The 24,590-nt window shown below is 37.4% G+C and overlaps 1 protein-coding gene across 1 annotated transcript; it reads right to left on the bottom strand.

Moving 5' to 3' along the window:
* Positions 1 to 1,257: 1,257 nt before the first annotated feature.
* On the bottom strand, positions 1,258 to 23,273 carry LOC140936279 (casein kinase I-like). The gene is made up of 11 exons (XM_073385722.1): positions 22,849 to 23,273; positions 22,681 to 22,721; positions 22,499 to 22,568; positions 9,921 to 10,069; positions 9,122 to 9,356; positions 7,489 to 7,574; positions 6,456 to 6,540; positions 5,960 to 6,108; positions 5,143 to 5,259; positions 3,879 to 4,099; positions 1,258 to 3,413 (listed from the first exon to the last, which is right to left on the bottom strand). Exons 1-11 carry the CDS (start codon positions 23,030 to 23,032, stop codon positions 3,353 to 3,355), a joined length of 1,398 nt encoding a protein of 465 aa, XP_073241823.1. The 5' UTR covers positions 23,033 to 23,273; the 3' UTR covers positions 1,258 to 3,352.
* Positions 23,274 to 24,590: the final 1,317 nt, after the last annotated feature.

Genomic DNA, 24,590 nt, shown 5'->3' on the forward strand with positions numbered 1-24,590 from the left:
TTCCGCTGGATTTCCTTCATGCATTTTACACTGCAATTTTACCCTCAGCAACTTGACCCCTCAATAACTCAAAGTAATTTTTGTTTCTCTTCAGATCATTTCTATATAATTCTACCTGCCATAACTTGAACCATGTTTTAATTAAGCATGTGACAAGTCCAAAAAAAGAAAAAAAGCAGTTTACTGAAGTCGCAAACGTTGGAACAACAAAACAAGAAAGATCAATCAACAAGAGAATTCTTCGTGTCAATTCTTTGTTTTAACTTTTGGTCACTCCAGTTCAAATTCAGTGTCCATCTCAGTATATCAATCAAGCTTTGTTGCTTAATTCCTTTTTCAAAAGTTTAATCTATATCTCTTGCTGCCCCCCTGAAGTGAAGTGTGCATTATACTTGCATTCCCTACCCGTCCATTAGTTTATTTTCTTATTCCCGGTTATTTGCTTCGAACTCCCGCTAACTTGCACTTTTTTGATTTCTCTAGAACATTTGAGTTATCCGGAGTAGACTGTATAATGCTTCTGTTCATACATAATGATAAAAGTGCACCTCCACAATAAAAAGGCACTCACACGGCCAAAGATTGACCTAATATATTGCTACTAATTTTGATGGGGCTCAAAAAAGTTTTTTGCAAAAATTAGTGTTCAACCTTGCAGATATCCCTACAAGATAGGAATCTACTTGAAATTATTCACCCCATTCAGTCCAGTCATGGGTGCATTTTGTTATGCAATTCAAGATACCAGGGTGGTTCATTCTGGTGATCTCTTTAGTGTAAGGTTGTATTTTAACAGATCCTGCCTATTTTAAGTTTTGTTTTTTGATACAGCTATGCTTAGTGAACAGAGAGCCCTACTACCAAATCTGAAATGACGTATTTGTCATCATGTGAAAGAAAAAACATTACCGTTGAACCTTGTACGCAAATGTCAACACAGGTGGCTGTTGTGAAGAGAAATGGATGTATATCCACTTTGGTAATCACTTTGGTCAAGTAAACAAAACAAGGATAACAGTATCATAAAAGGCAGATTGCTCATTTGGGGCAATGAATGCGATGATGAGTTCATGAATGACACCATGGTGCAACCATTCAAATCACAGTTCTATGGGTGTAGTAGTTATTTCTTTCTAGCATGGAACTTAAACAACATCCATCCCTTGGGTGACTTGACTTCTTTAAACATCAAAAAAAAATTGCATCATACTGCTTACCGGGAATATGTTGAGGAAAAGCAACATAACGAAACAAAAATAAGTTCACAGACGAATTTTTTAATAATAATTAATCATTCTAAAGAATACAAAGATTTATGGGCTTTCTTTAAACATTTTAACGATAAGGAAAATATTTTTCCCCTAGGCTGTACAAACCAGATTAACTCTACGCAAATTGACACTAACAATAATGGGGGTGAATTTCTGTACATTCAATTTATTACAAATCAGTGGAAATAACAGACTAAAAATGAATGGCTAACTCGTGATGGGCGAGAATTGAAATTACGTTAATTGACTTCAGGAGAAAAATAAATCAATGTGACAGGAATTTCTGACAAAAAGGAATCAACAGCCAAAAGAGGAAAGCTGTATTCTGTTTGTAGTGACCATGAACTGTTTTTAGAATTTAATGTTATGCCAGATAAGACTTAACAAGAAAGAAAAATGAATACTATTGCAAGTGAAAACTTACAATCAAAGATAAACCACAGGACTTCACAGTAAACTCCTAACCTCCAGAATCAAACAGAACAATTATTAAGTTAATGACAAGGAGACAGACAGGAATTTTAGCTGAGGTTTACAAAAAAAAGACTGGTCACACTGCAATGTTATTGTTCTGTCAAGTAACTACCAATTTCAGAAATTACTTGATTACAACTTACATGCACCAGTCTACAGCATCTAGTCTGCCTGCAAAAATAGCCACATCTCCTGGCTCCTCACTCAAGGGATGTTTGCCAGGAGGGACGTTTGTGCCTCAGCAACAGAAATTCCATACTGATGATGTAAATCAATGTCTACATAATAAATCCTATAGTCATGGGGTTCCAAATGTAAATTTGTTCGATTTTCTGTTTCTCCTAGATGATTATGGTAAAGTTTTGAGTTCGGCTGCGAACAAGCTCCAGCCAAACTCAAATGCTTCTGCTAAAGAAGAATATATTCCACGAATATTGACTGTTATAAAGTAAATTTATTGCGTTTACATTTGACCTTTGTGACCGTTTATCTTTTGCACGTCGTTAGTACACAATAGCTAAAACAATACAACTACTCTGCTGACCAATCAGAGCTCATGACCAGATTCTAGACAGATTTAATGTCATCAGTAGGGAATTTCTCTCACTGAGGTACAGACATCCCTCCTCGTGTCCCTAGTGGCGAGGAGCAAGGAGAGATGGCTGTTTTCACAGGCTAACATCTACAAAGCAAAACAGAAACAAGCTTTACATCGCAAATTTATTTTGCAAGCAGTTAAGGGATCTGGGCATGTTAATATTAACAAACATAATTCATGTATTTCAGGGTGTTGCAAAATAATTATTGTCAATAAATATTTCTAGAACCAAGCTTATGGTTAAATCTTTAGAAAGTCTCACTCTAAGTTTGCAAATCTTACATAGCAGTAATTACCTTTTTAACAAATTGGTGACAGGGGTAGAAATGTCAATAATAATGATCTGAAACTTCAAATGCATGTGAAGGAAAGACAAGAAATAATATTCAATCTGTCTCCTCACTACTGCTATCATCTTTGAAATTTCAAATGATCATGCTTCCTTTTAAAATGAAAACATTGACACATTGCTCCCATTCAGTTCTGCCAACAGACAGTTATCATACAACATAAATTTATATTAAAACATGGCAAAAGTTACCCTTTGTCTCAACATCACATTCATGGGAAATATCCATCCGAAAAATAACAGTGAAAATGAAAGACCAGGATCTGGGTTAAAAATAATGGCTTTCAGAGAGCTTGAAGTGTAAATCATTATTTTGAAAACTAAACTTTGTATCAAAAGTTTGAGGTCACTAAACTACTTAAGTCTTCTAGCATTTATCCTATCACAAGGAACCCTTATGAGTTTCTAGTGTCACTAAATAAAATCCACTTTGTTAAAAATTTTCTTCATTATTTTCTGAACTACTGGGAGACATCCTTCATAATTTGTGCAAAGCAAAGACGTCACAGAAAGATTTGAACCAAATGTTTGCTTCTACACTTTTAAACTCCATTTTCTTTCATTATAAAACTGACCCAACTTTCTACAAAAAGGTTCTAATGAGTTAAAGCTTTTCTATGCTACAGAGTTTTCATTGATGGCTATGTTTTAATGAAAAAGTCATTTGTGCCTCACAACCGGCTGCTTCTTCTTCTTTTTCCTTTTGAAAAAACAACAGCATCTGTAAAATAAAAGGAAGTTTAGTGGTTACGAAGATCTTTTAATATTGGCTCTTGTCTCAGGTTTCATGATAAAAAAATTCTAAATTAGTTAAGAGCTACAAAAAAACCCTGCTGTTTCATAGAATGTTACTGAATGTGACATTTATCGTAACAAAAACATTTCAGGGCTGTTTTTAGTGGCTAAAGGAAGGAGCTTTGCCTCGCTCTTGGAAGTGTAGATGTATTGCCCATGTCAGCTAGTCTGGAAGAAACATGATACATCAATAAAAATTAATGTCACACAATCAAAATGATGTACTGATCCATCTTGCACTGTTACCACACTGGCTCATATGTTTATCAATTTGGTAGATAATATTTCCGTGTTTGTCCATAAAATTTTTCCTGTGAATAGACAATGAAGATGTCATCAGACCCACCCCACTAAATAAACTTAAATGGCTACAAAATGTAGTGACACATACTTTGTTTCCTCAACAACTTCCACTTCAGGTTGCTGTTGTGCGTGCACAGGACTACCAGCCTTGCTTTCTAGACGATTCTCTTCAGTTGGGAGAAGGTCACCATTTGTTGAGCTAACAACTTGAACAGAGCCCCCTAATCTGTCTGCAGTTGGTGGAGCCAGCCCAGCCGTCCTGTGAGCCTGCGAGTTATCAGCCCAAGCCCCTTTTCTGTCTTGAGCAGACTAAACAAAGATGAATCAAACTGATCAACACTTGATATATCTTTCAATTGAATTTTGCATATGCTGTAGTCTTTGAAGTAATTACAATATAACAGACAAATGCTAGGGGTGTACACAGTCAGAAACTGTCACATCTTTAGTGCTCTTAGTGCCCTAGGGCTCTAACAGCATGGACAGTCTGATCAGGAAACAAAGTTGACACGATCTATGATCAGATGTCTGATAGGTCAGAACAGTGAAGCTCACTATAGTTTTAGCTGGAGATCAAACATTTATCAAAAAACCTTTCTTTAGGAACAAAAAAAAAATTCATACTTCATAACAATTCCTTCCTATTTTGATATTTGCAAATTTTCCTGTTTTGGTAGTTTTTATTCTGCGAGTCTCCTACGGGTTCAAATTGTCAGTTTTTAAAAAATGTTTGAGTGTATAAGGCAGGTATAGAACATGCAATGAATTATAATGATACACCACAGCAGGGCTGAAAATAACAGCCAGTCAAGAATATCCGGTCTAGTTGTGTTCTTGTCTGGTCAAACTCTTGTCTTGCTGGTCATTTTGAGAGCTAACTTTTGGATATGAACATTTTATTTTCCAAGCACTTTTCCACTTAATGCATCTTGTTCTATACTATTTAATGCTGCAATGATGTTTTTTGACTTATGCTATGCTCTAAATACATTTTGCAATAACTTGCCAAGAACCTGAATGTCAATGCAGTACTATCAATCTATTGCTAGTATAGTTAAATATTACTTGGGCAAAATAAAAAAAAAAGGACATTGTCCGAGCTAAAATTTCGTCAGTCATTTGACTGGCAAGCTCCTGTTCAATATTTTCAGCCCTGCAGGGCTATCACTAAGATTTAATGTTGCCAGGCATATGCAATAAGTAGGTAGTGAATTGAATAGCTGGGAAGTTTTTAATTATTTCCCTTTTGTTTCCTATGAAAGTAGCTGGTGATCATGCTCATAGTGGGTAAGGGAAATCCCAAGCTACTGGCTCTTACTGACAGCCTTCATACACTGAAATATTATCTGTACCTTGTTGGTCGCAGATGAAGAAATTATTCTCTCAGTTGATTTCTGAAATCCTGCAGGAAGCTGAGAGTCTCTTGGATTGTGCTGATCTGAATGACTCAGTGAATTAATAGGACTTGGCTGTGGAAAGATGATGCTAACATTATAACAATTTAATACATACATACTTACTTATTCACTCCTGTTAAAGACAGAATTTTTAATCTAGCTTGCTTTAGCAGAGCAAGACAGTCTTCCCTGAATTGTAGGCCACATGATCCTAGTGGAGACCGTGGAAACTGGGGATAAGTATCGTGACGACCTTCGTTTCCAAAGACGTGCGCATAATACAATATTGTTTAATATGGAGACCGGTAAATGTAAGGCCGCTGCTGCGATTGCCATCACCCTCACCCTGATGATTTGCCCCTTGGTTATTACCTTCCCAACTTGCCTAGTGGCATTTGCAAATTTGGCATAGTTGGCCACGCCTAAATAAGCACCCCCCCTAAATAAGTGCTGCATTGACGAGTTGAAAAACTTAGTGGGCATGGGCAACATTAATATGCTGTACCAGCAGCTGATAAGGTATTGTCTGATAGCTGTCTTTGAGGGGGTACTAACTCTACTTCAAGATTTCTAGAATCTCTCCTGCAAATGTATTTGACACTGCCCCTACAATTGAGACTATGCTTATGACTAAAATTTGGCCAAACAAGTACTGTACCATAGAACCACTTTCCATTCTACAAAAGACCACTCTGTATCAGGGGTTCTTGTATGCATGGTTTTCACTGAATCATATACAATACCGGTAGTTTAAAATTTTATTTTTACTTACTATTTGCTTATGTGTCCAGTCAAATTCACCATCTTCAACAAATCCTTTCCGGTCAAATAAGTCCCTAAACAGTTTTCTTAAATACTCATAGTCTGGGGTTTCAAAGAAATCAAGTCTCCGTACGTAGCGTAGATACGTGGCCAGTTCCTCTGTAGGGAAAGAAGGAAAAATAATTTTTATCACTCAGTTTAAGGTCGACTTTTTTGTAGAACAACAACAACAGGCTGATACTTGGTTGTGGTACCAGTCAAACACAAGTTGTTAAAATAGTATTGTTCTGAATGCACTTCTATAAAAGAAGATTGTATAGATACCAGCAATTATTTTGTTCTCATTTCTCATTCAAATCTAGTAATTTTGATATAGATTACACAACAAAAGCCCAATTTGCACCAGGAAACAAAATTTCAAAGCACTCTTGATGTAGTAACATAACTACAACATGAAAAGGAGCTATTGCAATGATTTCTGATTAATGCAACCCACAGAAACATACCAGGGTGATTCTCACAGAGAACCTCAATAGGCGTCGCACGTTTCGTATCTCCTATCTTTTGATATCTCTCCTTCAGGGTGTCTGCCTACAATAGACAACAGAAAAATTCTTTACATGATGAAGAGATAACAATATTATTATTGTTCTATGTGATCTAGCTATAGAAAAGAAATCATGTGAAGAAATGATCGTGAATTCATAATATGCACATACCACTGGTAAGGTTGCATGTGCACATAGACATGTGATGAAAAATCACTTTCTAATAGGTTAGTGTAATTTCTAATAGACACTATGGACCTTTTAATATTACTTTTTATTACTTAGCATTATGTTTATGTGAAATGTCGCAAAACTTTTAATCACCATTGTTTTAATTACTTAGTATTATTTTATATGAAATGCATCAATTTTTTTAATTAATATTTTTAGGAAGCATATTTTTGTAAATTTTATTCTCTACAAATATTCTTATTTTGAGTACTTAGGTCGAACACTGTCTTGCCTTAAAGAAATTTTCTTTGGAGTTTTATAACTGCACAATTTCATCTTAACATCTAAAAATACTTGCGCTGAATATTATGTTAAACAAACACATCGGGTCAGATGCTTCAAGACGCCACACAGTCCCCTACTTTGCATGAGAACATTATTTTGTACAACACCCTTAAAATTTCAAATGTTAGGCTGCCAAACACCCAATTAGAAAATGAAATTGCTCAACTAGTAGCTTTTATTGCCACCGTTTGGCTTGTAGCATCTTTGTGCGCCATTAGGGTCGCACCCTCTTGGCTTAAACAACCCATTTTGTACTTTTTTAGCTGACCATGCCCTAATAAAAACACTGTTTAAAAGTTTTTCTATGGTCCATGTATAACTCTTTAAAAACTAAACACTTTTTTAAAGGGAAATGATTACAAAGTTATAAAGAAATTAAAATCCATATGAACCCTGGCATATAACAGTGACTTATGGTCACCTCCTTTAATAAAAACAAGGAGTTAAAGATTCAATATAAGTACAAGAGACATACTTTTAGGCCTTGCCATGGAAGGCTTCCCCTTAGAAAGTACATAAACATGTGACCTAATGCTTCTAAGTCATCTCTTCTACTTTGCTCTGAAACAAAAAAAATGACCATCTTTTTACAAAAAAAAATCCCTCATCTGAATGTCAAATACCGTCGTTCTGTGCTTTGAGGAGGCCATGTCCTTGTCTGTCTTCAATGCATCTTTATGTCATGTGTCATCGTTTCATCGTGTTATGTTCTTGTTTTAACCCCATGTCACTTGTTGGAATTTAACCCTAACAGGGCTTCTAAATACTACCGTACTTATTTGGCTATAAGCTGAGACCCTAAACTTGAAACTTGTAGAATCAGCATAACCAAGAATGAAAGATAAATCCAAAACACCTGGTTATAAGCTGAGACCCATTAGTTACAAGACTTTTAACTACTGTAAAACTTGACAATTTCAAAAAGAATGTGACCTTCTCTAAGAAAACATACACTTGTTGTTTGGGTTTTTCGCTGCTATCAATCTTTTTTCATGTCGTCATCATATCATGCTTGAAATGATCACATAAATCATCTTTCAATCAAACAAACCACATCAGTTCATGTTGAGTTGGTCTGTGCTTAGTAACCAGGCCAATGTTTCGAAGCTCAAGTTTGACCAAACACAGCGGATTGTTTACACATTCCTTGACATCTCTCATTTGTTTTTCACCTTCCCTCGTTATAAAAGGTTTACCAACGTGAGATTTTAGTTGTGAGACCTGTTTTTTTTGGTCAGGTATTTTGACAAGTTGGGACTGAATTTCGGTGCTTAGCTAACTCAACATTCAGATTCATAATAGATCAATTCGCTCTTTTGCCACTGCTATTTGTTCGGGTTATAAGTGAATACATCCCCATTTGGTAGAGTTTCAATGCACTAAAAAAAATTTTTTGTCAAAAACTCTTGGCTATGAGCAGAGACCCCCTTTTGGGCTCAAATTTCACTGAAGTTTAGCTTTAATTTGTGTGAAAATCGCTCGGCTTATAGCCGAATAAATAAAGCACCTACCCCCAGGCTGAAAAAAGTATACTTTTGCTATATCATACCTGATTTAACCAGTATTAATTAATTATGGTAACAGAACTGGAAAACAGTATTTACCCATTGTTACAAGTACTTACAGTTACACTGGAACATAACTGCCAGTTAACTGCCATTCATTCAAATCCCTGACAAAGGCCTGAAGGGACCCTGATCTGATACCAAATTCTTCCTTTGATTCACAACCATATGTAAACCAAATCGAGAGAAGAATCTAGCAATCTATCATAAATCACTTGGCGATTTTTTCCAGCCACCCCACCAATAATCTATTTGGAAAAAGGCACAGTCCCGTAAGATAACAGATCAGCCTGTCACCTGTATCTACCTTACTAAAACTTACCCGTGATAAAATTTACTGTGAAAAGAATTCTTGTGCAACTCTTGCCTACATGTGCATCACATGAGGCCTAGAAAAAACCCACTTTTTATTTTGTTTTCTTGGGAATAGGATTTCTTCCAGATCTTTTGAACTTAATTTTGTCTTCTTAAGATTTATTCAGAAATGTAACAACAGATTGTATTGCCACGAGACCAACAGTTACAGCAACACGCAGTTCATACCTTTTCCTAAATGTGTATTTATGCTCATGTATCTTGCAGTCCCTGTTAAACTTTTGTGTTCACGGTATGGGATATGTTTTTTAGTCTCTGGATCTATGTACTCCTTTGCAAGACCAAAGTCTATAATGTGAATTGTTTTCTCTTTGCCTGAAGATTTACGTCCAATAAGGAAGTTTTCTGGCTTTATGTCCCTGTAAATCATATTCTTTGAATGAACACACTCAATTCTTGAAATCTGTGAAGTAAAGAAATAAAAAATTGTACATTTAATTAAGTGAGCCCTGATTTTTGATTTAAGATCTATCTAAGTCGACTCAGTCAAATTAACAAAGCTGGCATGAAAGCTTTACCCTTACAAGGAAAGTTAGGGTTTCACTTTCACACAAAAACTGCCAGTCTGTTTGTTTCTGCTAGCATCCTGTAATTCATCAAGCAGACATTTTCACCTTGTATTTCTAAAGAGGGGTTGTTTTCATAGAGTTGGAAGTCAGAGCTATGATTGGACTTGGACAAGTACTTATGACCAGGTGAAAAAAAAAAATTCAGTGTATTGGAGTCATGTACCTGATGGCATTAGAGTTTCAAGAATCAGAACTTTTCTTCCAGCTGCCACTATGAATGCTACTCACAATCAGGTGCAAACCACTGCATTGTCAGAGGCACAAGCCAAAAACAATAAACCAATCACTAAGCTTGTCCCTCGCACCGCTATTGGCTTGCTACCAACTCTGACAATCCAGTCATGAGCAAAAATAAACCTGGTTTGAAAACCACTGAGTAAAAAAGCATATGTACTCACTAGTTGAATAGCAATCATCAGTACTGTTTTCAAGCTAAATTGCCTGTTGCAGAGGTCAAATAAGTCCTCCAAACTTGGTCCAAGAAGCTCCATGACAAGTGCATTGTACTTGCCACAAGGACCAAAGTAGTGAACCTGAGGTATACCCTCTGCAAAGAATGAACAAAAAGGTTGAGTTAAATTGAATGAAGGAAATTGAGGTCCTGTTTTGGTGGTCACCCAACAAGTTAATTGGTTGAGCTTCTACATGTATCATTAACTTCTTAATTATGTATTTACTTACATTTACAAGTTACTGTGAATATTGGACACTCTCCTAAGTAGACAGCTCTACTTATAGATGCCTTCACAAAACCCTGTTTAAACTTCCAAACAAACTCTGTATTTTTATATCCCACTAAGTAGACATTCCCGTAGTTGCCTGCCTTCAGGGTTTACCAGTTAGATGTTAGCTTTGTTTTAATGAAATCTAATTTGCCTCTGTAGTCTTTCTAGGTCTTTGCTCTATGCCAATTCTTCATGCTCTACCAATAATTGGTAGAGCGCGATGAAAAACTGGGGTTTACCTAGAAGAAAGATTAACGCATGTGATGCACAATAGAATTAGCTCTCTTCTAGCAACACACGATTTCTTAAGCTGAATAATCTTGTTGAAACTTTTCTAACTACACACGCACATTCCACTTTAAATCACTGCAAATATTAAGTTCTGGCTAGTTCCTTGCAACGCTAATCCTCAGCTCTTTGCATTTCATTTCATTAAACTGAAACCTTGGAAGTGGCAAACTCCAATAATTGACACCTTTGTCCCATAAAATTCAAGTGAAACCAGATGTGTATGTGAAAAAAACACACTTTGCAACTGACACTAATTCATTTTTTGTGACAAACAGGAATATGAAAAAAAAAAAAAAGACAGTTTAATGGCAAATGAGATTTCATTTTGGGTTCCCGCTCTTTAAAACAAAGCTAACATCTGACTGGTAAACGCTGAAAGTGGCCGCAGGTACCTATGGGAATGTCCGCTTACTGAAACCCAGTAAGTGGAAAGCTCTAGTAAGGGACACCTTTATCACATATTGAGGTTGTCCTCTTACGAGAGCATCCACTGTAATTGCCAAGCAAAAGAAAAATATATGGCAAAAAAGCAAAAGAAGTGGGAAGGAGGGATCAAACGGCTCTACAAGCCAACTCGTGAACCAATTGAAGGTTTTGTGTTAATCTGTTTAAAAAGTAACGTTACAAGATGTCTATGTTGAGGGGGGCGGTCTCCAGTCAGTTAAGGGTAGCTGTGTCTTGAGAAGGTTTTAAGAAAAAAAAATTTCTGCTCAGTAATTTTTGACTCAGCTACCAGAGTCAGAGAGTTTGCCACCTGAATCTATACTGTTTTGTGACCCACTTTTAAGGTTATATGCCGACATTTAGGATTTAGGAGTAACTAAAGTCAGATATTAGTACCTTCTGTTTTTAGAGTGGAAAAATATTATAACGTTTACTGTTGGGTATCTGAGCTTGCCCTGTCTGGCAACAGGCACAATGTTAACTTCACGTACTCAACAGTAATAAAAAAAACAATAATTATTTCATGTTAAGTGAAAACTTTCAATGATGTCTACGCAATTACGCAGTAATTTCAAGGAATCATCCACAATTGAAGGAAATACAAGGCGGCTTAAATAGACACCTTGCGAAACTACGATACATACCAAGGAAACATCGATGAAAACGTCCACTAAAAAAAATGAAGCCAAATTTCTGAAACTACTTTGAAATCAAATCGACAAGTAGGAAATGAACTGCTGCAATCAAGTGCGTGATGGTTAAGTTCGGTTTAAGTGACACATACATGATCGTTTATTTACTTAACAAGTAAAAAAGTACGTATATTCTTCATATTTTCCACAAAAGTTATTAACAACCTCGACAATCAATCAATTAAATACACATTAGCAAGTTAATCTGCAATAAAACAGCCAATTTATTTTACCGTAGAGTTCCAGGAATTGGTACATCAATTTATTCTGAGAAACATATCGTCTCAATATTCACTTGCTTTCAAATGCTTTCACAAAAACGTGCCTTTTTAATGAAACAGGGTTTCCTCACTATTAGTCTTGCATGTCTCACCATTAGTCTTACACTATTAGTCTTTATTGATGGTCGAATATACTTTTTACTTTCGATGTACGCGTTTAGATGTGTATGAATACACAAAAACCAAGGGCCTCAATTCGAGGGAAGTTACATCATTGCCAAAATGCCAACACGTGATCAAAATGATTGCCGAAAATAAACTGCATGCTGCACAGCGACTCGCTTTTGCTAAAATGAACCAATACTGTTCAGTAATCGGTATAGTTTGTGACTTTGAGTGCTTGATGTTGTCATATAACGTTGGCCAGAAGTAGCAATGATTGAAGCAATGTACATGTATAATTATTATCTCAACCTCTGATTTCTTGTTTTCTGTACACTGTTCATATTTCAAGCTTTTAATTTGGTTTTCAATTACCGTACAGGTGGTCCCGCTCAAGTTTTAACTCTCTTCCTCTGCTTACAAAAACATTAAAACATGCAAGACTGAACACACACTGGTTTGCTCACTGCATTTTCTGTGAAACGTGAAATGCCCAGTTTATTTTCAGTAAAGCTACTAAATTATAATCAATCTTAACCAAATATTGGTAGGAGACTAGGTACAAAAAATTCTTTTTTAAATGCGTATGCCTGGCGTATGATAAGTGCTTCCTCGTTTGCACAGCCACAGAATCAGACGCGCCACCACTCTTTGGCTCTCTTTGGTTACTTGACGTAAAATGGCCGGAAGAGCTAACTCTAATGATCTAGAGATACCAGGTGGAGAGAAAAGTCATATTTATTTTCTAAGATTAAGATTTTCAAAGGAAAAATTCTTGAATGCAACTCCAAGTTGGTGATGTATCAGCGTCAGAGGGAAGCTCGACACTGATACAAAAAATAGAAGATGTCACTGGAAAATTCAGATATGATTGTTTTGGATACCTTTGTATAGTCTATTTATATGTTACTATTTTCAAATAATTTGTCAATTTTCAAATGCGTAATAATGTTTGACAAGGTTTTTCCAGACTAACAGGTTTTAATCGGAAAATTCTAGTGACATGCGCATGGCTGAGCATGTAACGTGACAAAACCAAAAGTGATAAAAAGGGTGCTCCATCGAAGTCACCGCTTGAAATAAACTAGCCTGTGTAGCAAGCATTTGCATTTTGTTACAGAGTAAAGAAAGATCGAGGGACAGGATTTTCAGTTTTGGCCATGCAGGAAATGAAACGAGAGCCAAAAAATGAAAGTGGGGGCAGGGGCGTACATCCATATACGCATGTACGCACGTGTGTACAGCTGAGATCTGAGAAAAAATTTTTTCTCATTAAATTTGCTGGCTAATAATTTCATATTTTCACATTATACTGGTGTTTTTTATTAGAATTCCCCTTATCCAAGCATTAATCATTCAGTGCTGGCCACTAATAATGGCAAAATGTATTTGAGGGGTAAGCAAAAATAAGAAAAACGCCTCATGTACCCCTCCCTCAAGGTCAGCCAGCCCCACCAGTTTCCTCAGCCCCACAGGTATTCTTGTACAGTGCTCGACTTTCAGAAAAAAATCTTGGGGCCAGGTGGCCCCCAAGTTTTCTTTTTTGGTCGCCAGAACAAGTATTCTAGTTGCCAAAAATCATATTTAAGAACTAATTGCGTTCGAGGTACGAGAACGCAACCCCTAATTTGTGTCGGTGTTCTGTGCATTATTGGGTTCCCTGTGCAATAAATAAGGGAGGTTTTTCGAGATTGCATTTGTCGTGGTCGCGACACACATTTTCCTCGCTTTGAGGCGCTTGATTACGTTTTGCCTCACTTTGACGAACTAACTCACGTGGTGATTCGTGGGTCCTCAAGCGTTTGCTGAGGTCTTTTATTCTGTCTTCGTAAAGCATTCATGTTTTAAAAGTTTGCTGGATCTTTGTAAAGTGTACATATTACAAGAGTTTGCTGAAGGTCTACTATCGATCTGTGTTTGCTGAATCTTTTAAAACCTTCATCTTTCAAGCGTTTAGGCGGCCATTGTGCCACAAAGTAAATCTGCCGAGATGTGAAGCTCGGCGGCGCCGTTTTATCATGACTTGTGATATTTTCGGCACCGGACAAACGAACATTTTAGGTCTATGTTATTTAACAGCCCACAGTAGCTCCACTCAAGTCACTGAGATCAACACACTCGACCATACTACTGCACTTATTGAGACGGACCATACGATATCACTAGCCTTCAAGGCTTTTTCGTAATGATACACATTTGAAATAGAGCTTTCCCTGTAAGCAATCCTTTCGTTTATAATATGCCATGATCAAATTAGAGCCCGGTTTCCATATGATCGCTACCATCGCTGAGATCGCTGCGATCGCTGAGATCATAGCGATCATATAAAACCACTCTCCAGCGATCGCATCGACAACAATCGCTGAGATATAAAAAGTTCTATCTCAGCGACCGTTGTCGCTGGGATCGCTGGAGAGTGGTTCCCATACGATCGCTGAACTTTTTTTTCTCAGCGACCGTAGCGATCATATCGAAACCAGGCTTAATCTATCGCAATAACCATCCACCCTTCTTCCTTAACTGTTACCTGTACGCCTTACAAACATATCGCAAGCACTCTTTTAAGCTCCGATTACTCCTGGTGGAATACAATAAACTTATTACAACTTTTACTTAGCCTTGATAGATAAAGAATTCTTTAGACTTCCTTTGAACTTTCTTTCGAACGGTTTTCGCTCGAGGCTTGATTACCAGCTGGTGTTCGGGGACATGAACCCACACTCAAGCGTAAATCTACTCAAACAGGTATTCAAGCAATGCAATACACATTTAGATACACAAACTTTAGGAATCACAGCAAAACTTATTTGGGTTATTAAAGAACAAAATCTGCAAAGTTTGTTTTGCGTGCCATGTATTTTTATGTTCAGAAATGAACATCCGTGAAACTTGATCTATTTCGTGGTTGCCTAGCACGTGATCAAAAGTGTCCAGAAAGAGGAAACGTCGCTAATGCATCGGGCAAAGAAGTTGATTTTGCGAGAAATCTGTTAGACAAACACCATGAGTTCAACGGTACTTCATTAGAAGTCAATAAAATGCGGCAGAGCTTTTATTTGGGTCGTCACGCTCAACAGAAATTCAATAAAGTTGTTTACAAGAAGCTCGAGAAATAAGAGCCGTTCGTTCTCAATTAGCTTAAGCTTTTATCAGACTAATCTGCTATCAAGTCCACAATCGAGATACATGTTCGACATTAAAAAATTGTTCTAAATCGATGCGCTAAAAGTCATTCCCGGAGAAACACCGGACGACCTGTTGAGAATGGCGATCGATCTGCCCGAAAGTCGATAAGACTTCCATCGAATTCATCATTTGTGATTTTCACAATCCTCTTTCAAGTAAAAGTCAAACGTTAGACTGACCAACTGTTAGATCATAAGAACAATCCGTTCGTGTGTTGGAAGAAATCGTTAAAGCGTTTAGACAAATCGTTACAACGTTTAGACAAACCGTTAGAGCGTTTGGGCAAAACGTTAGAGCGTTAGCAAAACCGTTAGCTATCCGTTGGTTTTGAAAAGGATAACAAATTATCATTAGTGTACGTTTTCCCAAAGAAGAAAGTCACCTATCTCGGGGGCCAGGTTGGCGACCAGGCGTGAAAATCTAGTCGCCACTGAGAAAAAGCTGGTCGCATTGGCGACCCCACAGGTCGCAACATCGAGCCCTGTTGTAGGAGAGGTTACTATGCCATGACGTGTGGCTTCAGAACAAAACGTATTTGCCGTCAACGGAGATTAGGAATATACTTGTGAGGTCAAACAGTGAAGCCCCAGTGATTGATTTTCCGAAGAAACTGTTAGAGAATCCTATGAATATTTCTGCGACTTGAGGAGTGTGATCACTGGCTTCTGTAGTGTTTTTGTGTGTTTCGTGACACAGAGTACACACATATGGCTCGAAAATCGATACACGATTACTTCAATATAAAAACTTGCATAAGGTGACAGGCAGCACATCTTCACCGGCATGAAACCTTTTACATTTTGCTCCATCGAGGAGAACTCTTTCAGGGATCTTACAGTTTAAAATTTGAGCCATAATATAGCTTATATATAGCGGACCAAGATACGGCTCGGTACAGTTTATGTTCAGCAAGGGAAAATTGTGTAAGTTGAGCAGAACCTTTAAAAGTACAACAGACAATTTGTTCAGTTTGTGCGTATTCCTGTTGAATTTGTGGCCTGTTTATGAGATTTGTCTACTCAAAAATATAATAATTTTTCCATAGCTACTATTATCTTAGGGTATCTGCTTTTAATATCTCCGCAGACAACGATCGAATAGTATCCCATGATGCACCTCGATTCATGTTATATTATCACTGCGTACATGACACATCATGATCAGTAATCTTCAGCACGAGCGAAGTGAACATCAATCGCGGTGCTTGATGTGGATGGTTTCCAAACATGTTTCGGTTCAGCAGCTTCTGCTTTAAAGATTATCGAGTTGGCTTATATTTACTGTGCTTTAAAGGAGAATTTCAGCGTTGCTTTGACTGAGAAGGGTTTTACATGTATTTCACTGATCTGTCGAGAACTACTTGTGCCGCGCTCGGTCGCACTGTTAACACAAATTATAAGACTCGCGATTGATAAGCTTCGCTAGGTTCACTAGGAGAACCCAGGCCAGAGGAGAACCAAAACTATGACTGATCTATAAAGTGGTTCCAACAAAACATCCGCTACGCTGTGAAGCTAATTACCAAAGGAGAATTTATTACAGCATCGCGCTCAAAGGAGCTGAAGTTTACAATGGCAGTTACAAATAAAATTTAACCTATCGATGCGACAAACAATTCTCTGAAGCACAGTCTACCCGGTACTGACTCAAGCAATCTTCAAGGAAGATACTGATCTGTTCTTTTGAATAAATAAAGTTTCTGCATGATGTTTCTTTTTCAAATTCTGAGAAGGCTTCAGTTTACGTTGTGCCGGCTTGCATGCTGCGTGGTACCTTTCTTTGGGTTCTTTTCACACTGAAACACACCATTATACACCGCTCCTTCTTCGAATTAAAATATTTATCGTCAAATTCCTGTTAAAAATAACCGCTTTGAAAATACAAAGTGATTGCTTCGGCATAAAGCGCTCTCAAAAGCGCCCAACACATTGTAGCCTTCATCAGGCTTTACACATATATTATGACACATGGCGTTGAAATGTGATAAAAGATTCAAAATTTCAGCCATCTTTGGTCGACAAAAAAGTCTTCAAAATGTGGGTACTTCTGGGTACTTCTTGGCCTGTACAATATTCAGGACTTCATTTTGCTGGCGTGAGGTCCACATTTGTAAGATTTCAACATATATTCCAAAAAATCTTGAATATTCATGACCTGGTTGTGGGTCACTGAACACTTTGTGATGGGAAGACTAATTGAAACCGTGAAAATAAATGTTTCTAAGTGGAAACTTCGCTCTTGAGCCATTGCAAATCGGAGAAATCATGTCAAACAACGAAATAATGTAATTTTTTTTACTTTTACTGGAAATCGAGTGAGAAAAAAGCCGACGAGAAAACGACCTTATTTCAAGATGGAATCTGCTATGACTGCGATGTTGCGTGATGCTTCCGGAAAAATGCATCATGGGATACTATTCGATCCTCCTCTGATATCTCCGTAAAGTTTAGGTTTACGCGATCTCAGAGAACAATGTTCAGCTGTACACAGCATGTAGCCTTTAATCCAGATCTAACACTGGTTTTGTGTATTTGTCACGTCTTTAGTAGAAGCATGATTTAAATACATTATGATGCTGTGTCCTTTGAATGTCGTTTTAAAACTCGATCACTTTGTAAATGTATCTTGTAGTTTTAATATCAGAGGAGAGTATTTTAAAGCTCGATATTTTTCAATATTATCAGCATGTTGTTTTTTACCAATCATTTGACTGGCTTCTTTGTGCCACTACATAATAGGGCCATTTATACGACAAAAAATAAGACGCCCCTTACATAAGACGCGTCTGTACCATTTATACGAGCATGTCTTATCTAAGACGAGAGCAGCTCGTATAAATGGTTCGCTTCTTATTTCTGTTCTTGACTCGTTTTCATGTGAATGTTGCCCGTAGCAACTCCAATCCAATGTAGCGCCAAAAATTAATTCATGCGTACTGTGCGTTTACGTCTTATTTAAGACGCAAAGGTCATTTATACGAAGTTTTTCTCGACTTAGCTAAGACGCGTCTTATCTAAGAACAGGTGTTAAGGGCTGTTCTAAAATAAGACACGTCTTATTTTAGATTAAATGTACCGTTTATACGGAAAGTTCGCGTCTTATTTAAGATGCGTCCTATGTAAGACGCGTCTTGTTTTTCCTCATATAATTGGCCATATTGTTTGCAGTTAAATATAAGTTTACAAGCAAGATCAGCAGTTTCGAATCTTGCGATTCTCATCAGTTGCTATGTGGTGGGATGGTTGAGGTGAACTCTGAACCATTCCATATTGCTTGATTTGGTGAGCGTTTATTTTTCCACCCTGGTTTGTTTGGAGGATCGAAAATGGTGCGGTTTGATTGGTTCCTTGCAAAAAACCAATCAGGTTGCTGTAGGTTCGATCCGTGTTTTCTCAAAGCTAGGTTGTGTTTTGTTGTGTCTTGCCTTGCTTATTTGTAAAGTATAAAAACATCTTGTTAAAATGTTTATGATGCAAAGAGTTCCTCCAAATGGCGAGGGACTATGTTGTATATTTTCGTTTCAATTTGAAGCAAGGCTTGCGTTGACTATACAGTTGTGTACTGTACAGAATGTAGACATGATTATTTTTTACTGGCACAGCATGGCACCGTATGGCATGAGTAACTGTAACGAAGTAGGATTACAGATGAAAGATTAAGCTCCCTAGCAATCCTTCATATACATAAACATAAAAATGTGGATATTGACAGGTTGGTAACGGAGTTTGCCCGTCTTAAGGGTCCACCCCTCGCCCTTTGCTTGTGACCTGTCTTCATTGTTTTTGTATTTTTTTTTTTCTTTTCAGAACACTGTAGCTTACAGAAAACACTAGGGAAATCGTTAAAATAAGCAACTTTCTACTGCATTTTTGCCGCATTATTTATTGAAAATGCCCGGCAGAAAAACCAAGGGATGGCATTTCCAAGACCCTAAATTTCAAAATTTTCTGGGGGAGCATGCCCCCAGACCCCCTAGTTGTAAGTGCCTTCAGCGCTTACGAAAAATTTATTCTCGTGTGTACATCTTCAAAATCCCACACTACGCCCCTGGGGAGGGGGGGGAAGGAAATGCTTGCAGACAAACACCTTGATTGTTTGCCAATGAACGCAGAGCCTGATTGGCTCGGCTAGCCAAAGAATATTGACATGTGTTGATCAAAGGTTTGTTTCATACTGAGAGGTCATGTATGGTACGTGACACACACATTAAATTTCTGTGGTTGTTGTTCATTCTGGACACAACATTTGCCTTCCAATGCAAGAGCATTTTCTTTGACTTCTTTTGAAACGCAAAGCTCTTCTTGTGACTTAACAGGTCGTTCAATTTACTCCCCAAAGTGCCTCCTGGATCTGAATAACTAAAAGCGATTCTCTATTGTCAGCGAATGCGATGTAATGTTTCTACAATGTTTTGTCATGCTGGACCCAGCTTGTTAGGGTTTTTTTGGGGCGGCGGGATGTTAAAATTTCGGATAGTCATTTACAGAATAAGATCCACATTTCAAAGAATGGATTGCACCTTAAACTGAAGCTACATCAACCATGGAGAACTGCATTGTGACTCCGTCAAGATTGTTGATTAAGCAATGATTACGTTACTTGGTAATGACTTTTGAATTGCGGCTGTTCTGTTATTGCCACTTTCTGATCAGGCATTGATTATTCAGATTTCACCATCAACGTCGTCCACGCATTCCAAAATACAAAAAAAAATTATTTTGATTTCACACATGCATTCTCCAAAGTCAATTTCCGCTCCACGGAAAGCCAAACATTCTTTTGGTCAATTATGACAGCTGATGACTGTATCAAATGTCGATGGGTGAACTCAGGCATGACAGGCCAAGTGGGCGGTTTTCAAAATCCTAGGGTCTGTCTACAAGCATTTCCTTCCTAACTCTAACACCACCCCTCCATGCTCTTTCACTTGCGCCATTTTTTGCGTGGTCTTTGAATCTCATTCCTCATTCTTTGCTCCTCAGCTGTAAGGAAATGCTTGCTACACAGGCTAGAAACAAACTGCCTCCTCATCACGAGGCTCATTTGCATACAATGAAAGTTTACACCACTCGACCAAGCAACCAACAAACTGACTGACCAACCATGAGTGCTTCCTATAACCTCGTGAATAGACTCACAAGTTAAAAATGAAAGTTAAAAGTCAAGGCAGTAGTGTTGCTTTTAATCCAGAGCTATCTCAAGTCTTTCGTTTGTAAAACAATGTAAGTTCCACCTTTGTGGACGTTGAATGGTTTTGTGATTGTTGGTGTTCAGGGACCTTTATATTAAAAATGGCAAGGGGCTTCTTCCAATATTATTAGTAACTGTATTGTGGGTTCTTAAAACAGATTACTTTGGGGAACAACAACCATGGGACTAGCCTCATCACAAAAAACAATGACAGTAAACTTGCTAAACATCTTATCACATTGAAATCATCTGAAAACTCCATTGCCAGATTTTTTAATAATATTGTCTCAATCATTCTCTGTGGATATGAAATAAAAACAGAGTGGCTAGTTGTATGCCTTTGTCAATTTAGAACTTTATCATCAAGTGACATAAAAAACAATGATTTATTTCAAAAACCTTATACTATATTGTTGATACTGTATAAATTTTTAGCTTGCAAATTAGTGTTGTAATCAAAACACTGTGTTTTTACCAACATGAACCATTTGAAAAAGGTTAACTTTGAGCTTTGGGAAATAGTATTCCATAAGGCAATGGAAATTGACATGTATATTCTCATTTTGATACAAGACTAGAGAAATTCACCTTTAAAATTAGTATCAGTGAATAAAATCTGAAAATGAAAGTGTAAATCCTCTTCCAGGCTAGGGTAAAATGCATTTGAACAGAGCAAGAGAAAATCAAGGCAAAAAAGGGAAAACAGACATCCATTAGCCTCATGTGACGTCAGGTCCAAACATATATTTAGGTTCTACAGTCAAACATTTAACCATTTCACAAAACTGTCAGCCAGGGACTGCGGATTTTGCCTGGCCATTGGAAATACAAGCATTGGTTGACAATACATTAAAATGTCAAATTCCAATTTCCCCACCTCTTCAAAAATTAGTGACACCCCTTTTGTTACACCATGTTTAGTTGAAAGTTACACTAACATTGAGGGTGTGACTAATACTAAAAGTTTGAATGTTAATAAATAAGATTTTTTTTTCAAGGGAGGTACTTAACATGTCCCAGAATGTTAAAATTTAATGTTCTATACTATAACCATACAAAATGGGTCTTGACAACCTTGATAATTGAATGTTTTCTGAAATATTGGACATCATTGGCACTTTGACTACAGATCACAAAGTTATCACTAAAAGGACAGACTTATTTACCCACAGTTTATGAAGCGACAAGAAACCAAAGCAATGAACCAATGAAATGGCAAATCTCAGTTGACCCAAAAATTAGAATACAAAAAAGTCACTAATTGTCGATTTTAATGACACTTTCAAGCTCAAATATCATAAAGAAATATTTTAAAAAGAAATCAACGTTTTACAGCTCAATCATGTTCGAAATACGAGGCTTAAATGAGTAATCCCGCATGCATTGGTTCTTGGTACATCTTTTAATTCAATGAGGACCATATGAAAATCACCAATTTTGTATTTAACATTTCTGCTAATTCTGAAGGTTTAACTGGACGATTAACATCGAAAGTAGAATAAAAAAGTATATTTTCTATCTTTTCAAATTTCTTTCGCTAGAATTTAAGCTTATTGAATAATAGTGTTTCTAATATTTTTAGACCGAGGAATTGATCTTTTCAAATTCAATAGCAAAAAAACTAAATCTCATTCTGAAAATTTCCAAAAATTACCACATACGTGAAGAGAAAGAAGGCCAAAATTTCAGCGTTGAATAGTATTTACAGAGTTTTTCATTGCCTTATCGCTTCTATCGAAAAATGTACGAGGATTAGGAATATTACCCACTGGAAATACAGGTCAAGTAACATGGGGAATACCACAAATAAACATACGATACGCTACGTCAGAAAGAGAAAATGAAAATGTCGAAATCTTCGGGAAGAGATTAAATTTAAGCAAAGGATGCTTAGGGTAACCACAGCTATCTACGCTTGGCTGTGTCTTACGATCAACAGCCCGTTAAAAGAAATACAAAGGGTCGCTATATATGTTGTCACTTCCTGCACGCCGCATATCAACTTTTTGCGGCAAAACTAAAAGTTTTTATGATGTGTATTCATGAATTACTTACTACCACTTACCAGCATTTCCAAGCACTTTATAAAATCGGTATTCCAGATGAAGTTGTGGTGCCCTAGATTTCATGGGTTCCTGCCAAGAAAGAATATGATATTTGCCTTTAGTTGGCGGTAATATATCTTGTATTTCGTCATGAAAGAACCGAACAAAAGCGACAGACAAATGTAAAGTGGTTACGACTCACCAGTTTGATGGCGACATGCTCGTTGTTGTACAAATTTTTCCCTACAAATGTCAGATAGACGGAGAAAAAAAAAGATAGCGTAAGCTTGACATGATAAGGCGCTAAAAGGGTATGGTGTATACATCATAAATCCGCAAAATATGGTAACGACAAATTCATTATTCGTACCAAGTCGTAGTTCACCGAAGTTTCCACATCCAATCTTCTTACCAACACGAAAATTCGGTCCAACCATCATTACCCCAGACCCAGAACTAGAACTACTTCTCGGCGAGTGTAAACTACCTCGACTAGGTCGAGAAGCTTTCCTATCTCGCTCGCGGTCGCCCTCCCTCTCTCGTTTGGACTGCATATCGAGGACAGCCGCGATGCACCAGGTCTCACTATCTTGTCGTTTCGATGCCTAAAATCTCTTTCCAGCTCGACTGGAAAGCCATAAAGAATGAATCATTCTGTTCTTGATACGTCTCTTCAAGCTACATTCCACAGCTGGGCGCTTGGAACCAACGAAAACAATGAATAAGACGATGATCTTTCCCCAGCCTTACACAACGCTCTGGTAAACTCAAGTCTGTTAGCTGAAGAAAGTTGTTGAACACGCAAGATCAAGGAGCATGCATTGCGAACCGTGAATCTGGTCGCCTGACCTTCAAGTGGGCGTTGTCCCCTAGCAACGTGGTGTAAAAAACAATACAATTATGTAATTGTTTACTTCTGCTGTAAGACTGTACCATTTAATTTTTGCTCGTATAGACAGAACAAGGAAAAACTTTTTTAGCCAAGTCGGCAAGTGCCCTTCAGTGGAACCTCGATATAACGAAGGGGACTTGCAAAATTCGTTCGCATTACCGAGGTTTCGTCATATTTCTTTTTCATATATTTTACCATGACTTGGGTAAAGAAAATCGTCGGTTACACCGAGGACTTCGCTATATAGAGGCTCGTTATATCAAGGTTCCACTGTATTTACATTCTCACAGATGTACAGCCAGTCTGTTTCTCAAGTATTTGCATATTCACAAGCAATGTTTCAAGTACTTACACTTACTTAACATGTGCCTTGTTCAAAGTTGATAGAAATAAAAAAAAAAGAAAAATATTTCTACAGCTATATTGTGTGAAATATATTGAATCAATTTTGGATGTCTTTGCACCAGAGGACGTGATACGTCAGCGATGATTTAAACGCCTGGCTGTGAAGTGCAACGTCAAGAGCGACGTCAATTTCGAGTCATCGCGAGGCAACTGCTCAAAGGCGCAGAGGCGTTTAGTCACGTTAAGTGCGTCGATTAGACACACTTAGCTTTAGACTTTTCACTCGTCTGACATTTAATATGCGTGGCCATTTTCAAGTTCTCATATTAACACTAGACAGACGTCCACTATTGCAAAGGCCAATATTCCGAGCGCCTGCCAGTCGCGCTCTTAAATTCGCGAATATGAATTCATTATCACTTCAACTTCATTACTCTGTTTACAGTGCATCGATATTCATGAACAACTGGATAAAACATATTTACAAACTTGTACTACGTAAAAGAAGAGACAATCCAAGGAGGTCACGTGCTTTTCGAGTTGGCTCATAAGCGTTAGTAGAATTTTTTTAGAGCCCAAGATTTCGGCTAAATATGGCATGTTTATGGGCATTGACATGGACAAAATTTATTTCTATTTTTTTAAGTGTGTGTACTGTTTAAGAGTTTAGAAAACCATTGGGAAATTGTAACACCCGTTTACTAACGTACTTTCATGGTGTTAGACTACCAACTCAATTCTGTAAAACTCAAAGCTCGCGCTTTCTCCACTTTTTTTTCAGGACAATTCACTTTTGATCACTGAAGAAAAAACAGATTAAAATACCCACGTTTATTCATAGCCGACTCAGAGAATGACGAAAATCACTGACGGCT

The sequence above is a fragment of the Porites lutea genome, chromosome 5 (assembly GCF_958299795.1).
Source record: "Porites lutea chromosome 5, jaPorLute2.1, whole genome shotgun sequence".
Taxonomy (NCBI): domain Eukaryota; kingdom Metazoa; phylum Cnidaria; class Anthozoa; order Scleractinia; family Poritidae; genus Porites; species Porites lutea.